Source organism: Quercus lobata, chromosome 12, assembly GCF_001633185.2.
Source record: "Quercus lobata isolate SW786 chromosome 12, ValleyOak3.0 Primary Assembly, whole genome shotgun sequence".
Taxonomy (NCBI): domain Eukaryota; kingdom Viridiplantae; phylum Streptophyta; class Magnoliopsida; order Fagales; family Fagaceae; genus Quercus; species Quercus lobata.
This window is the reverse complement of record NC_044915.1, coordinates 35,601,503-35,619,922: the sequence shown is the minus strand read 5'-3', so window position 1 is coordinate 35,619,922 and position 18,420 is coordinate 35,601,503. Positions and strand designations below refer to the sequence as shown.

Here is an 18,420-nt window from a genome sequence, read left to right as displayed (position 1 = left end):
GGTCGGATTGTTTGTTTTGAGTTAAATTGGTTGATTAGGATTAATTTTTTTTAGCTTCATTATTGATAATTTTTGTTGTTGGATTAATTTTTTTGGGCTTATATATTTTGTTTTAAAATTTAAATTTATAGATTTTTTTATGGTTTTTAAAATGAAGAAAATGTTAGAGTTACAAATATTTTTACAAATTATTGATATGGTGAGTAATTATTGATTAATAAAAAAAGTAGTGTAAGTGGTGGGACTAGATGTAAACCAATAAAAATTTGCTACTTTAATAGTTTGTAAAAATATTGTAGAAAAATTTGTGATTATAACGTCATTCTTAAAAGAATTAAAGTAATACTACAATCACAAACTATTTCACAACATTTTTACAAACTATTATTGTGGACAACATTTTATTGGTTTTCATCGAGGCCCATTGCTAACGTCACTTTTTTATTTACTAATAATCACTCGTCACATTAGCAATTTTTGAAATATTTTGTAAAAAAATTTGTACCTCTAACATTACTCAAAAAAATAATGATATTAATAAGAAGACTAAGTATAATTTTATAAAACAAAATTGTTAAAATTGATACCTATTACCTAGTATATATTCTAAGAGTTGTGCTAGGACTACCAAAAATAGCACAACTTTATGCCACAACTTGTCATGTGGTGAGTTGTGACTGATAAATAAGTGTCTGTAGATTATGTGGGAACACACTTTTAATAATTATAACTTACCACGTGGTAAATTATAGTACAAAATTGTGTCATTTTTTAATGATTCCAGCGTTTTCTATATTCTAATATTGAAGTAAAAGGCTACCTCCGTTGCTGACTTAAGCGGTTAAGCCATATGTGTTTTTTTCTTTGAATTCTTTCTCCTTTGTTCTTTCACAAAGCAAAAGCAAGCGAGTTGTAAGTTTGAACTTTTTGTTTGGAAGTGCTTAACTTTCGACGTCATTTCTCAACATTTGTCAACTATTTCAGTAAAAAATTCTCATTTATTTAAAATTACTGAATCAGTATTCAATTTTTATTTAAAATTTTATAATTTTAAATAAGTGGAAGTCTTTTATTGGAATGATGGATCACATCACCGATCAGAAGACTTTATAATTTTTCCAACAGTACTCTGCATGTTATTATTTTTATATAATGCAGTGTAATATATGTTGTACCAAATGTCAAATGATAATAATAAAGAATTGTTTATTAATTACCAACTGGAATCCATTGATTATTACGTCTACCCTAGGGTTCGCACAACTGTATTATTTAAGCTGTAAGAAACCGTACTACTTCGACACTCTTTTGAAGAAAATGCCATAACTTCACCAGCTAACTCATGAACTCTCATTCAACTCTCATTAAAAAAAAAAAAAAAAAAGGTTTAAGATGTCCAGAGCTGGAGTTTGTGTTTTTAAGTTCAAAAAGTGTGTATAGGTGCAAAGGTGGATTGTGTTTAGTGTTTACGCATGGTTGTGTGTGTAATGTATAGCACCCACCGTGAGAAGTGTGGGTGTGTGTTGATATATAGAAGTTGTAATGCATGGCTACTATAATGCATGCCCATAAACCTTCTACCAGTTTATAATTTGCTCAAAGAAGCAGGAATTTTCACGTGGAGAGATCAATGCACATTGAATTCAATGTGCAATGATCTCTCCTTTCATATGCATGACAGGTCTAATAATAAATTCGTGGTTAATGCTCTCTCCACATGACAGGAATTTTCATGTGAACATCTGGGGAAGCTTTTATTGTTAGACCTGTCATGAATATGAAAGGAGAGATCATTGCACATCGAATAACTTTTCCAAGGACAAAACTTTGATGCAATTATTGTAATACATTGGATTCCCTATAAGTCAATTCAAACACAATTTATATATATAATAATAGGTGAATAGAGAGAAACTCAAATTAGAATTTTAAATTAGGGTTCCAATTTTGCGTCATGTGTCCTAAATTATTTATTCTTAAAGAGTTTTATTTCTTAATTTTAGAATAAAAAATGGGACCACATCATAAATTTTCATCCAAGTGAGTTATTAAATACAAAAATCAAAGAATCTAGAATAAATGAATCGTAAAAAAAAAAAAAAAAATACTTCACAATAATAATAAAAATATATTAAAAAATGGACAATTACATTTGATACCTAATAATATCCACACAAAATTTTTTAAAGTGTTAACAAAATATAAAAATGACTATCAATAGTATTTAAATTATATATATGTATAAATTATATTATATTATGCATCTTATTGTATATCTTTATGTGTATCCATGTATATACATGGGGTTACAAGTTAATATTACATTAACTATTGAAGCATAAAGAGTGTCTTCTTTTCTAAAAACAATTAAAATCAATACAATTATGTATCCGAATTTAATTTAAAAAAACATAAAGTAACTGTACCCAAAAAATAATTAATTTTCCAGCCGACAATTCAGCTCAATTTAAGTAGAAGAAAATCCTATTAGTCATGAGAAATTATTTTATACGGTACTACGTACGCTTCTCTCTTTTACCAATGGGTATATAAACATGAGTCTCATGTATAAGCTACATATGTATTTAAGAGTAAGACATAGTACATTGGGTATGCTGAATAATTTGCCATTAATGGTAGTGAAAAATTAAATACTCTCCCAAGATGTTATTGTTCAAAACTGCATAATCGCATCAAATAATCTCTAAAAAGATATTATTATTCAAAACTGTATAATCACATCAACTCAATCTCTAGCTGTAACGTACATATCTTTAAAATAAAAATAACTAGTCGCTAACCCGTGCAATGCACGGGAAAGTTATTAGAAATACTAAATATTTTTTTTTTAATCAAATTAAATGCATTTTTTGTTGGGTTGAGAGAAATATAACTTAAATGGACGTTTTCACTTTGGATTTTAAGGAATAACTCACACAAAAAGGAATATACAAATTTCATTAGGATTTGAGCTGGTCAACCAAGGTAGGTGTGTGTGTATATATAAATGGACCTTTTCGCTTTGGATTTTAAGGAATAATTCACACAAAAAGGAATATACAAATTTCATTAGGATTTGAGCTGGTCAACCATGGTAGGTGTGTGTGTGTGTGTGTGTGTGTGTGTGTGTGTGTGTGTGTGTGTGTGTGTGTGTGTGTGTGTGACCAAGATTACATATCACATTTAAAAGAAACACTAACAGAAAGTAAAATATATGACATGCACTAATAACAAATGATCATAATATTCAAAGAGTTTTGTAAATCAACAACAAAATCTTATTAAATTGCTGGGGGCAGCTTCACTAACTATATTTTATCAATAAAAAAAACCTTCTTCATAAGACTTGTTTAAGTTGTCATATTAAATATGAGAAAATAGGTGAAGGCATATTGTTGTGGACTCTACACTGTATCACAAAGAGTCTCTCTTGGATTGCTTCATTCTTCTCTCTGCTCTACAACTAAAGCCCCCCATCATAAGCAACCTGCCTTGCAAAACTATGCAGACAAAAGCAGAATTCTAGAATTTTCATTTCCTACTTTTGCAGCCCTCAACAAAAGTTAAGATTCATGATTTTATCAAAATCTTACATGCCATTATTATTAAAATTCTCAATATATACACCATTAGCACAGATACAGATTGATTCAAAAGTAGCCTTGTATTAAAAACACCATAATGCAGAAATATCACGAGCAAATAATCATAATATTTGAAGAGAGAAGAACGAAGCAAAATAAAAACAATTAAAATTCACAAAATGAAGAACCAAATATCAAAAACATAGAGGGAGATTGTTGGAAGCAGAATTAACAAACCTATCATAAATTGTTAAGATTTTAGACTCGATTGGAAAGGAAGTAACTCTAAAAGTTTTAGCTCACCAAGCTTTCTTGCGTTGTTTTATACCTCGTGGAGCAGGGATATCAAGGGAGTTACAAGATGAGCGGATAACAGACCAAACATAAATATTTGCATAGGTATGTATTTCCAATTAAAGCAATCCAACATATTTTTATTAAAGCACCCATCTACCAACAGAGAATCAAACAATCAGGTAACAGAAATCCACACATCAATAATCAAACCTAGTCTTCAAAAATACAATCAAGTCAGTTCACCCCATCATCACACCCCATTTTTCATATAGCAAAAATATACACCCATGAATATAAGTTATAAAACAGAAATACATGACTTAATGACACATTGAACAGCAAGATGCAGCTTAGTGACCATGGGTCATCATCAAATAGTTTATGCCAGTTCATTTATTATTCCAATACATGTACAACAGTTCTCTTGTAGGCCCTTTGTCAAATACCTAATAGATATAGCCAAGAAATAGAACTTGATTGATGTACAGGTGCTAAAATAGAGGAACTTTAAAAAAAATTGAATAATGTAATCTAGAAATTAAAAACTTATTGACATATTAGGATAAAAGATATAAAAAAAATAGAAAGAAAAAGAAAGAAAGAAAACAAAGAACGAAAAAAATTACATATATTTATTTTGATTGATGGTATAATGACTTAAAAAATGAATGAAAATATGTAATTTAATTCAAAGTAAAATTGAATCGATCATTCCCCTAATTATGTTGTGCAAACCTAATCCCTAAATCTAGTATATGCTTAAGCCAAAAAATCCAATTTATATAAATATTCCTGATTCCCAACACAACCCTAAATACATGTGAAGAAGAAAAGAAAAAAAAACAAAAATAAGATAATACTTCAGAGTTATACTTTTGGTTAGAAAACTTTTTTAAGCTCATTTTCAAGGTCAATACCAAACACAGAAAAATGATATGGTTTTCTTGAAAATCACCAATTTTCTAAAAAAAACATTTATAATTAAACAAACAGGGCATTATATTCATATGTTGTTCGAGGTTGGACTCCCTCATAGTAGTCCATTATCAAATTTGAATAGATTGGTTCTGTTCCCTTAAAGCATTGATAAAATTTTTGTACTTAATATTATAACGTATGATATGTAGCTCACAATATACGAATTTGTGCGTAAAAGTTATCTACAAGTCAATTAGAAACTGATAAACAATAAAGGACACACACACATGTATAGAACCAAAATGATTTTACCACCTGACAAACAGATGCGCTCAAGGACACATTGCTTTTGTAACTCAAACAATCAGAGAACCTTCATTAATATCTGCATAAAAATTTGGCTGGAAAAGCTAGATCCGTTTGATGCAGTTTGAATTGTGTTAGTACTTTTTGTGACAATCTACCGTTTGAGATTTGTTATAAAAATATTATGAAAATATTATGAATATACCGATATAGCATTTCTCAGAGAGTATTTGCCACAGCATGATGGTATTATGGGTTCCTATATATAATTTGTATGGATATAGTCTTTTAGAAGAAAAGAATGTAAGCAAAATAATGCAACTGCGGCCCATGCGTGCATTCTTACAGTCATAACAAACAAATGATAGCTAGGTATACAACTGAGAAAGGCAACCTCTCTCAGCTATTGCTTCAACGCTTCCACAATATTCAGTGTCTAAGAGCGTTTGGATGTCAATGATTGGAAGAATATAGTAATACAGTTGATATTATGGTGATGGTTAGACACTTGTTTTTGGGAATGACACTATTTACTGTAATTATTAAAATTATATAGTAATATTTCTTAATGAAGAAAGAAAATTGTTAGATGCAAAATATGGAGTATAAATGGATTGTACCATTTACATTATTGGCATTTATATTAGCGCTAGTGAATTGTGACAAACCTTCGTTTGATGGAAAAAACCTTCCTTATGGTTTCCGACGTCCATATGTTCGGAATTCCTGTCCTAGCTGCAACACAAAGAAAAGTCGATGCTGTATATTGATGAAGGAAGGCGAAGGAATATGCTGCAACGGGAATGTTAGTTAGAACATCCAAAATACCCAGTTTGACCGTATGAGTCCATATGACTGTGCTAGGAAAACTTATATATAAGTCGTCGTCTTGGTCAAAAGAGCTTGGGACAGAAACTGTAGATAAATTTTGATGAGAGAAATATGTGTTCTTATCACCAATGGAATAAAAAGACTGCTTTGTCATCCAAGAATGTTATTTGTTCAAGGATCACAGCTCTGAAAACTTTTTTTCACTCTTCAATGGTTGATTTATAAGTTTTCTGGGTCTCATTGGAGATAGAGATAGATAGAGATTGGAGTGAGAGAGAAGGACGGAGTAGTTGAAGGTTTCACTGTGTGTTTTTTTAGGTTTTTCAGAAACTTGGAGTCGGCCGTGTGTTTTTTTAGGTTTTTTAGAAGTTTGGAGTTGGCTTGAAGGTTTGTATTATTGGGTTTTATCACTTTATGTATTATCAGGTTTTAGAGAAAAAAAATAAATTAGAATTTTTTTTTTTTTTAAATGATGCTGATGTGGAAAATTGTGGTGTCAGCAGAGACTTCGGTTTTATATATATATATATAGATTTCTATTTACTGTATAAAACAAAAATAATAATACACGTTCTTGTCAATAACCTTATAGGAATTGATACATCTTAATGCACAAAGTGTTTGATAATACAAGTTATTTATTATTAAAAATATAAGATACTTCTCTCAAAAAAAAAAAAAATATATATATATATATAAGATACTAAACTTAGATTAGGATAGAGTAGAAATTTTATCTTATATAAAAAAAAAAAAAAAATATATATATATATATATATATATAAGACACTAAACTTATGCTTCCAAATTATATTTAGGAGTAATTACACTCCTCTCCCTTATGGTTTGGGAAAATGACACTCCGCCCCAAACCTTAAAGGAAAAACCACTCCCCTCTCTTGAAGTTTGGAGAAGTTGACACTCTCTCTTCTTTTCTTTTCTTTTCTTTTATATTAATAATTAAATATTCTAAATTTTTATAAGAATCTCTTTAAAAAAATTTAATCATAGTTAATAAAAAAACAACCAATAAATTTAGAATAAAATGCAAAATTTATCAAACACCAAAAAACACTTGCAACGGAAAATTTCTTCATAACCCGTTGAAAAAAGAAGAAGAAAAGAAAGAAAGAAAATTCACATTTAATGTTTTAAATAACACTTTAATTAAAAATTTTAAATAATGAATTTTAATTATGAAATAAGATAATTTTGGACACGTGCCCTTAGGTAAAGGATAGGTTTTAATATTAATTTAACAAAGTTTGGTCAATGGGATGTTAAGGGGAAAAGAGTTTTTTTCCTTCAAGTTTGGGATTGGGTGTTATTTCTCTAAACCTCAAAGAAGAGAAGTGTAATTACCCTTTATATTTATTAATTAAAAAAATACTCTAATTTGACTAAATTTCAATATTCTTACTAACTTTGCTACCAAAATATATATATATATATATATATATATTCTTACTCACTTTATGTTGCATATACTATATACTATATACTGTGCCAATCGAGTTATATAATTATGTTCAATCCAAATGATCAAAATTAATATTTTTGCAATTTTGCGTTTTTCTCTTTTTATATATATACACTATATTTATTGTGGGGGCAAAGACCCCAAATCATGTAATGGGCCTTGGGCCCCACCCGGGACGATTAGCAATGTCCGAGAAGAGGAAATGGTTGCTAAAGAGATTTCCAACTAAGCTCTCATAGGCAAAGGGCATTTGGAGGACTGTCCGAGGAGAAATGCCTTGTCAGACGTGATAAGTATGGTTCGAGCATGCACTCTAGCTACTAGAAGGACCTCCCCAATAGGCATTAGCAGTGGGGACATGCCCCACAAACCCGCAGGAAAGAAGGAAATGCAAAATATCCAAGGAGAGGCTGCTGCTACCGCATTAAATGCGTTGCAGTTACTTTTCAGGCCGCATTAATGTGGAGAGGACCTGTGAACAGTGCTGCATTGGCCACCATAACTCACAGAAGACTAAAAGGGGGAGTCCGATGGGACAAGCACTCAAGTAAGGATCTAGATGATCAACAAGTGTAAGACCACGATGGCTTCAAGAGGACTATATAAGATAGGGAGTCCCCATGAGGAAGGAGATTGAGAAAAAAGAAGAGAGAATACTGTAGCAGTACAAACGACCATAATCTTCAAACAGTGACCGACATATATTCATCTTATCTCCTCGGACTAAGGATCTATGGATGTTAATGTGTTTTACTTGTGTTCAACTGTTGTATAGCCCAATACTAACCGCTGTCCAATTCGCTAAGACCTAGTTTTGCAGTCCACTCTCTACAAATTTATTGTTTCTGAGCTCCTGGGACCAAGACCACATACCTTTTGGGCTTGGGCCCCAAATTGTGACCCTACATTTATAATCTGAATTTTTTTTTTTTGAATTAATAAAACTTTTCTATAATTTAGATTATTAAAGTTAGCATCATATGTGGAGATTTGAATCCTGACCCTTACCTCCCACACCCCACAAGCACTTATACTTGTAAAGAATCGTGACTCTTGCCTCCCACACCTCATAAGCACTTATACTTGTAAAGTGATCATCGTATTAAGGATGTACGGTAGTAGAAAGTTTGAAATTTTAAATAAACTATAATCAAACGAACTTTTACTTATAATATTATAATTTGTTTATTATCTTGCTTGAAATCACAATGAACTGAAAAAATAAATAAATAAACTAACTTCTAAGTAGTAAATACTTAATTGATTGATATTTTATAATTTCTTACAAAATTATATTAATATTAAGAAAGCTTCACCATGCTGCTACATTGAAATATAATAAAATGAAGAAAAATAATAATAACATAATAATATACATATACACACATACACACATTTATCCATACAGTTACGTTTGTCATTTAGATCTATAATAAATCCATACATAATTCTATTTATATTTTTTTCCTCTCTTTTTTTGCCGAATTTCAAAAAACCTTTATAAAACCTCGACCTAGATATATTTTTAGTTCCTTTTCATGTGTTAAATTATAACAACTTTTCTAAAACCTTAAACTAAATGACATATATGTATGTATGTATGTATGTATTTCGTACACTATATATTTTATCCCATAAAATATTAAGTACTATACATATATAGGGCAAAACTTAGGTATAGTACCTTAGATTTCCTACTTATAATTTTGACATCTGTCCAATTTAACAAACCAAGTAAACGGCGTTAAAACTAAAATATCTTCTTCTTTTTTTCTTCCTTCTTCCTTCTTCTTTCTTTTTTATGTACCTGCAAATGTCTTCTCTTCCAAACCCAAAACCTTTCTTTTCCAAACCACCCATGACCCTTCTCTTCCAAACCCAAAACCCATATTTCCTTCTTTTTCCTATACCTGCAAACAACTTCTCTTCCAAACCCAAAACCTTTCTCTTCCAAACCACCCATGACCCTTCTCTTCCAAACCCAAAAGCCAAAAAAGAAAAAAAGATAAAAAAGTCTCATATCTCTCTCTCGGTGTGTGTATGTATGCGTATTTGTTTCCTTTCTTTTCTGATCTATGATTCTTTCTTTTCTAATCTATGACTCTCTCTCTCTCTCTCTCTCTCTCTCTCTCTCTCTCTCTCTCTCTCTCTCTCTCTCTCTCTCTCTCTCTCTCTCTCAGTGTGTGTGTGTGTGTGTGTATGTGTATCTATTTCCTTTCTTCTTTTCTGATCTATGATTCTTTCTTTTCTGATTTATGATTCTTTCTTCTTTTCTGATTTATGATTTTGTGGAATCCGAACAAATCAAATCCGATTAGATTTGATCGTAGCTTCAAGTTCAGGTGCCGTTTTTTGGTTTGAAACCCAGTAGATCTAGCTTTTATTTTTTGATCTTTCCTGTTTTGTTACTAAGAAAATGAGGAAGAAGGGTCCCTTTTTTTGGTTTAAAACCCAGTAGAAAATAAGGCAACTGGAGATTTGAAGCCGTGGGTTCTCACAGTACAGGAAAAAAAGGAAGGAAAAAAGAAAAAATTTTAAACCATGGGTTAACGCCGTTGTTTGGAATGTCAAATTGGATAGATATCAAAATTTTAAATAGGAAACCTAAGGTACTATACCTAAGTTTTGCCCATATATATAACATGCACTCTAGAAGGAACTAATGGAGAGAAATGATGATCACCATATCACAATTCACAAAAATCGTATCAATGATTTAAAGGAACTCATCCATAGCTCTTTCAATCTATAGCAAAATTGCAAAACAAATCCCATGGAAGGGAAGCTAGATGTTTCTGCATTTCATGGTAAAAAGTGAAATATAAATAAATTTGTCAAAGATGGGGGGAAAAGGCATGGAACTTTCCTTGCGCTTTGACCCTGGCTCATCAGTAAGTGCCATCATATTGTTCCAAACATACAGACATGCCTTTGATGGGAGATAAAGATTAATGGAACAATAGTAACATATTGTCCAACACTTCCCTGGGGCTAATTTTTATAAGACTATGGAAAATTATCTTAAGTTGTATATGGTATAAGAAAATATAAACGAACTCTAGCGGTTTAAGCCCCAGTCGTAAGGCTGATGTATCACCTTCAACTGAGAGTTGGCAAGCAGATCCAGTAACCCTTCAGAGTCAGCCGGCTCCAAGTAGTTTGATGCGTGCTTCAGTACCTCTACTTCATTCTTGCCAAAATCTACACTAAACCTGAGCATCAATTCAGGTAATAATATTAGATACCAAAAGTAGCAATATAATAAATCAAGTTATCACCTCTCTCAGATGATATATAATGTCAGTCGTACATTTGCACCATTTTATATATGTCATTCAATGTGATTACAGCGCTACACTAAGACATGGTGTGTGCAAGTGTGTATGCATATGCCGATGATACTTAATTTCAAACCTTGGTTTCCCCCCAAAAAATAGTACGCATTCAGATATCAATATTCGTATTTTTCATATAGAATGATAGAATATGGCTTCACATAACTGATGTGAAATGTGCACCCATGTATGTTCTTCCACAACAAATTGATCCACAAAGATCTTCAGGAATGTCAAAACATAAGGATTTATGCCTCAAATTCTCATTTGGGAGTTTTAACTTCAAGATTCAATCAGCTTTCGTATTTCACTAAGCAACAAGAGTTTTTGCAACTCTGAAAGTTTAAAATCAAACTCTTGGTCCAGTGTGCCAAGCATGTCTATTTACAAGTTCCTTTTACCTCATGCATGTGTGTGTGAAAGAGAGAGAGAGAGAGGGAGATTCCAAGTTTGCCCTTAAATAACACAGTAAAGTGCTCTGTGAACCAACCCTCACCTCCCCTCACCCCCAAAAAGAAAAGAATTACATCCTGCATCTGTTGTTAAACTTACCATTTAAGGATTTTACTAGCCGATGCAACCTTGACATTCAAATCAATAACAATTCCTCCATTTCTTAAAAAATCACGGGCTGCCTCCATCAACTCTTTGTCAATGTTCCCAGGAGAATAGCATCGTAAAGCAGGACCAGATCGGGTACCACAAACCAGCGCAAAGTGTATAAGTGGTTCTGGGTAAGGAAGAGCCACCTGGTACAAGAGAAAAAAAACAGGCATGAGGAAAATTGAACTGCCTATCAAGACACTCTTTAACTCTTTGTGCACAAAGTCCCCAAAACTTCTTTCCATGTCTACCTCTATAAACCTATCAAAAACCACCAGGAAATTTCCAAAATAATCAAATATAAATTGGAAACAAGATACTGTGTCTTGTTCCCTTCATATTCTGCCTCTATAATACGTATGACACAACATCCCCCCCCACCCCCCAGGGCCCCTTTCTCTCCTTCCCCTAAACCCAAATTAAAAGAGAAAAGCAAACAGAACAGAGAAAGAGAATGACCATTTATTAAGCATCTACTACTCCAAATCTCATGTTATTAAAGGCTAAACACACTAGCACAAAATTTTGCTAGGTGCAAAGCAAAGTGAAGCTTATTTTCATAGATATGGAGAATGGTCGTATTTGCATGAGAAAGAGTAATTACATCAGATTAAAAAAATGAGAAATCAAAGTTGAGAGAGAGAGAGAGATGTCTAACGCATGCCCCTTTGATCTTTCCAGCTCCAAAGGGATCTCCTTTGGATGTAGCTATATCAAGAAGATTGCCTTTTTGTTTCTCATTACCAATAGATTTCATGAAATATTACAACAATACAGTAACGGTAATATTTAAAAACAATGATTTTATTTAACAATGAATGATCTCAAATTTTTTTTTAATAAAATAATGCGATAGTTCAATGGGGGAGGGGGCCCTGGTTCAATGGTCATTTGTTTGCTAGAATAAAAAAGAAAGTGCCTATAACAATACCTCAAATCCACTCCCCCCCCCCCCCCCAAACCCCCCCTAAAAAAAAGGAAAGAAACGAAGCAAAAACAAAAAAGAAGCTGGCTTACATACATAACTCATTAAAACAATTACAACAATGGTCATGTGGCAGTTGAACAAAAGGCAGAGCAACTTTGATATTTGAGAAAATTATACTTTGGCTTTCTTACCTTGGAACGTTTATCTTTTGCACCAAATGGCTTCATGAGATTGTATGGTGGCCGTTGGTTGGCCCTTAAAATGCCATTTTGAATAGCTGAAAGTGAATAGGTGGACCCACCAACAACATACTTAAAGTCTCCAAACAACTTCCTTCGTTCTAGTGGCCCAGCTGGATGACCCAACACCAGTATCGCATGGATGGCCATCATATTATAGAGATTTATAAAGAAAGCAAGCTTCTCTTCCCTTAGCATATCCTGGACTTCCACTCTTTGGAGCTCCTCAACTATTCTCAAATACCTAGAGAATTATACAGAAGACTTATCAATAAAAACTCAGATATGCCGACTACAATGAGTTTTCCTCAAAAGTTAAAGGCGTCAACAAACCTTGCATATTCTTCACTGCCATGAATACTTCTGTAATCCACGTGCTTTCCATCTTCTGATGTGTAGGCTTCAAGAATTGCATGGGACAAAAATCTCAGCCTTGAAGCAATTTCTATAATAGGCTTTGGCTTCACATCAATTATACCCCTTGGGATGTTGTGGCATTGAGATGACACAATAGGATCATTGTCCAAGAAGCGATACAAGTGGTTACCATCCTCAAACAGATTCTCTCTAGAGCAAAGTAAACATTGAGAACAAACATAAAAGAATGGTCAATTATGGATTTTAAAAATAATAATAATAATTAAAAGAGTGACCCAGAGCCAGATAAAGATCAATGGAACTTCAAGAGACTCACTCAATAACATGTTCAAAAAAGAGTTTGCTTGCAAGTTTTCGTCCAAATTCAATAGCCTGTCCAGAAACACAAGAACAAGAGATAAAAGGTAAAATGTTAACAATGATATAAACAAGCTAGAACATGGATGAACTGAGAAAGCGCCTCTAGTTTCATTTTTAATTATAAGTTATTGGTCAGCTAATATATTCAAGAAGGCCCTTCAATGGGTGATAGATTAAATGGGTTAAAGAAAACCCTCCACAACCTTTTATCCAGGAAAAAAAGGAGAGGGATGAGGAGAAGATGTAATAGTAAATAAATATATTTTCTAGTCCTGTGAAACAATGCAGACATAAAGGCTCAGGATCCACAATATACATAGTCCACATTAAATGCCATATGGATTTCTCATTTACCTAATGTATGGTAAATTTGGTTGATTAAAGGGTACTTTAGATTTTTATAAGTCCAGAAAGAGAGAACATTGTACAATGATGCAAGAGCACAACCAGAACTATTTTAGAATTTATTGTTTTAGATTTTCTTTATTTCATAGGAGATTGAATTATTTTAGACTTTTATTTTTAGTTCAAATAGGGATTAAAATTCATGTCTTTTAGATAGGGATTAGTTCTTGGATGAGTTTCAATTTTTTATAAGATTGTCTTTTGTTCCTGGAAGCTCTATAAAAAGGCTCCTGGTGGTTTTATTGTAGAGGAGAGATGTTTGATGAATAAAATTTCAGATTAGAGATTTTCCAAACTGTTGGGTGCTAATTCCCAACAGCTTAGGTCCTAATTCCTAAGTTTCTTTGGTGTTGATTCCAGGCAACCCCAAAGTGCTGATTCTTAGGGTTATCTTTAAAATTTTTTTTTTTTCTTTTATTTCCCTGTTGAAATTGTCCTGCATCATACAACTGCATGATAAGGCTGGAAATAGGCTACTATATAAGACCACTAAGAAATACAGTCACAATGCTACAAAAAAAAATACTATATTATTTTGCTGTATCCGAACTAATACCAATCCAACCATTTAATAAAATGTGACAAATTAACCAATCAACAAAACTAGTTCCAAATAATATCTTTTTGTTGCATCGAAACATATAAATGTCAATTAATCTGACTAACATTGAACTTGGTAAAATGAAAGATCCACCAACTTTAACTAGTAATCTTTGACCATAATTTGAGTTCTTGAGACGCTGAAACATTACATTAGCTAAAAAGATCAATAATTCTTTGGTGCAACTCCAGAATTATTTAAGATTAGCACAATGAAAGAATAGCACAATTGAAATATGAAGTAAGATAATTTCCCTAAAGAATGCCAAAGAGCCAAGTAACCAACATAGAAACATCTGGGGGCTGCTTATGCTTTGTTTATGTTATAATAACAGATACCAAAATAGTCACAGTATCCATACAGACATATCTGGGTAAAAATCTAACATGAAGAGCATCTGATGGCAATTGTTATCTGATGTGTAGTAAAATTTTGAAAATGGTAGCAGTGCAATAAAGTAAATACATTAGCTACAAGGTAGATCATCAATATGCACATCATTCATAAGTTCAATGGAAGTAACATCTAGCCGTTACCCACCCAAAACCAAGAGCATAACTTCTTGTGCTCAAATTCGTGACCATGGCCTTAAAAATGCATAAATTACAACAACTAACAACTTCCTGGTATATCAGAGTTCAACTTGAAATTAAGGTTTAATAATTATTTTATTTTTGAGTCATCAAAAGTTTACAAAGTTTCATAAGTAAAACATCAATGCTATGTGACTTTGTGTTTGCATGCATGCTTGTTATTTTATACTCAATCTCAACAATATGAAGGGATCAGTCTTTGAGACTCAAAAAAATGCAAAGTGAGATCCATTCTTTTATATTAATAAAATAAATAAATTAGTGATCATTTTTTTTTACAACAAATGCAGTAGAATGAGATTGACAGGGAAGTTAAAGTCTTACAATGGTCTAGGTATGCTTTATGAGTTAAAGACTCAGACTACTAAACTCAGACTGTGAGCCAATACCAGAAAGTAGACTGACTTTCTCCAAAACTCAAAATAAAATTTAACTAACCTCTTCCCTTTCCAAATACTGATCTTCTGATAAGAAATCGACAGCTTCTGAACCTAGGAAACAGTTGGTGATCCTTCGCATTTTATAAAACCGGTCCTTAACAACAATAGATTCTTTCATTTTTCGGACAATTAAAGCTAGTTCATCAATAGCCCCACTACTGGAGAGGTCATCTTCACCAGAAAGAGGCGGTAAAGGAGCTTCAAATGATGGTTCTTCATTGATCAGATAATCAATCTTTTCATTGAGCATTCCAGACTCATTTAAGGCTTTTAGCTCATTCAATCCACCAATAAGGATTTCATTGAAGAACACCTTTGGAACAGCAGAAGACCCAGAAATTTTTTCTAGCTCTAGCTTTCTACTGGGGTAGATATCAATGTTAATTTCAATATAACTAAGCTTTTTCCAGTACAGAAATAACCTAGCCTCTTTGCAATCTTGGCACCCTAACCTTGTGTAAAGTAAAATTCTTCCTTTCATGGCTATAGGTTGTGCAGATTCTTCAACAACTTCTTCCCTCAACTCAGCTTTGTTGTCTGCATCAGCATCACGTGACATCGTTATATAGCTTAATGGATTCCATGCAGATTTCTCAGTTGTTTTCTGAGAGACTTCTTTGGCATCACTGTTCTCGGTGGAATCTGGTGCATCCCTATTTTCATCCTCAAAAACATCCTGTCCATTTTCATCTTTTTTTCCAGAAAGGCGACGCAGAACGCTGGAAACTGCAACTACACCCTTCTCCTTAACAAAATTTTTAAGTGCCACTGCTTTCTCAACTACACCCTGAGTCTCTGGATAAAGATCCAATGAACGGGTAGATGCGCTTCGGCTAGCTTCCATCCCAGGAACCTCTGTTCCATCAAAGACAGGCTCCTGTTCATTCTCCTCACCAAGAACCTCCTCCGTTGTTTGGTCCATAGCCTCTCGAGATTTAGACTCCAAAACCCTATTCTCATCCATCTTGTCAACTAAATTCCTACTCTCATTTATCTTGTCACTAGAGTCATTGTCCAATTTTTGTTCAGTTTTAGACTGCAAATCCCTGCTCCCATCCTTCTTTTCAACCAAATCATTCAGTCCAACATTATCATCTACCTTTTCTTCTTGAGCTTCAGACTGCAAATCCCTACTCACATCCATCTTATCACCCAATCCATCATGCCCATTATCATTTTTTAATTTAGGAGTATCCTCACTGATGTTTAAAGATTCCATCTCCTTTGATAGTTCCCCTTGATCTTCTTTTTGAACAACAAGTTCTCCCTCCAACTTTACAATGGTTAGAGAATTCGTCTATTCTTCCCAGTTGAGTGTTCCTTTTCCGTCAGGCCAGCAAGAAATAAAGTTTGGGATCCAACTCATCAAAATGTGCACTAAAATTTTTATTAATCTTGCACATGTAGATTGTGAGGATTCAAGGAGTTGATGCAGGCTGCACAGCAAGTTCAAAAAAGAGCTTTAAAATATCATTATTTAGCACTCATATCTGAATATTTAAAATAACAAATTACACCACTAAAAGATATAATTGCAAACTCTTAATGCATAAATTGATATTTGCATCCAACCTCATGTGATGTAGCATAATAATGAAAAGAAGGCCTCTAAATATCACACCAGACACTTGAAATGCAGTAACAGGGAGGGGGGAGGAGAAGGACCAAAGACTAATCCATTTTGGGTTCTAGATTGCCATAAGTTTTTTATTAATTAGTGCCTGCCCTCATGCAGTACCAATGCAAATACTTATCTAAGTCACATGTTATAGGCTTATAGCAGCATCTAAAATGAAAAGATGGACGTAAAACTAAGAGACCCTGAATTTCTAAAACAGCTTGACAGCTATTAATAAAGGAGCCATCAGCCATCAAAATCCAAGCAAATTCAAGAACAAATCCTAGGATTCTTGAGATACCCGACAATTGTTTATGTTTTTATAACAGCAACATCGGTAGCGGGCACTCCTAGTCCAAACACAAAGAGGAGATGTTAAATATTATCAAATTACACAAGCACTTATCAAAAAGAAAATATCAAATTACACAAGCTAAAACCAGAAACTAGCAACACACCGTGCCAAAATTCGAATGATATACAGTCAAAATACAACATTTAAAAGCATATGTTCATCCATGATTGAAGTAAGAAACATTTGTACTCGTACCACACCTAGACTCATAATGCATTCATGATACTGTGATTTCTGCAAAAGACCCTCAAACAAGAACACTCTTCAAAAAATTAAACCCAAACATTTTGTTGCACACAGGGCCCACTTATACAATTGTCAACAAATGACCAAATCAATACCTGATATAAACCTAGTCAATATAGTGGATATAAACCTAAGAATACTTCAATCCTATATTCAAATTTGAACAATGAGAATTTTTTTAGATTCAAACTTTGAACTAATGGGTCAAAAAATCAACTACCCCAAAAGTAAAAAAGCAAAACACAGACCAGGACAAATGCGTACAGCAACAAATAAATATATATATATATATATATATATATAAAACTAAAGCCACACGAATTCAAAGATTAGGTGGATATTTATGTTTTATAAAATAAAATTTAAGGAAAAAAAAAAAAAAAACTGTTTTCTTTAAATTTAAATCATCCATTTACAGCTCAAAAAACCCAGAAAACAAAACCTCCCGCCATCTTCAACGAATCAATCAATGATCTCATTATCATTTCCATCTTTCTCAGCAACCAAACAGAGGGCAAATATGAACCACTAATGCCCATTATCCACAAACACAAACAAAATCCAAAAAAAGGAAACAAATTTTCGATTTTCAGGAACTGGGGTGCAGCAATAATATCAAATGAAATAGAAAAAACAAAAACCCATTACAGAGTTTGTGGAAATGAGAATAGAAACCTTACAGATCTGAGAGAAGCTAATCGGTCGTAATGGAAAATGGAGGAGCAGTAAGAAATGGTGAAGAAGATCTAAGAAGTTACAAAAGAAATCTTATCTGGGTATGAATAAATAAATTGAAAGTTACCATTTTTGGTTGACGTTGAGATTGAAATGAAACGTTGAAAGTGGGAAATTTTCAGAGGGAAGAGGAGTCAGAAGCGAGAGAAGCGGGAAATCCGTGGGCAT

At 32.8% G+C, this 18,420-nt stretch overlaps 1 protein-coding gene across 3 annotated transcripts; it reads right to left on the bottom strand.

Moving 5' to 3' along the window:
• Window positions 1-10,128: 10,128 nt before the first annotated feature.
• Window positions 10,129-18,420, bottom strand: LOC115971393. 3 transcript variants are annotated; one of them, XM_031091289.1, is made up of 7 exons: window positions 18,320-18,420; window positions 15,297-16,734; window positions 13,216-13,271; window positions 12,855-13,088; window positions 12,474-12,765; window positions 11,304-11,500; window positions 10,129-10,628 (listed from the first exon to the last, which is right to left on the bottom strand). In XM_031091289.1, exons 2-7 carry the CDS (start codon window positions 16,515-16,517, stop codon window positions 10,475-10,477), a joined length of 2,154 nt encoding a protein of 717 aa, XP_030947149.1. In that variant the 5' UTR covers window positions 16,518-16,734; window positions 18,320-18,420; the 3' UTR covers window positions 10,129-10,474. The 3 variants fall into 3 exon arrangements, with proteins under 3 accessions (XP_030947149.1, XP_030947148.1, XP_030947147.1); XM_031091288.1 differs by having other exon boundaries at window positions 18,193-18,414; XM_031091287.1 differs by having other exon boundaries at window positions 18,198-18,414.

Excerpts from the sequence above, each read along its gene's own strand:
- LOC115971393 (XM_031091289.1), bottom strand. The coding sequence starts at position 16,517 with ATGGAATCTTTAAACATCAGTGAGGATACTCCTAAATTAAAAAATGAT. Across the intron at positions 12,766-12,854 it reads GGCAGTGAAGAATATGCAAG|GTATTTGAGAATAGTTGAGG; the intron begins GTTTGTTGACGC and ends ATAATTCTCTAG. Across the intron at positions 10,629-11,303 it reads GCTAGTAAAATCCTTAAATG|GTTTAGTGTAGATTTTGGCA; the intron begins GTAAGTTTAACA and ends ATTGATGCTCAG.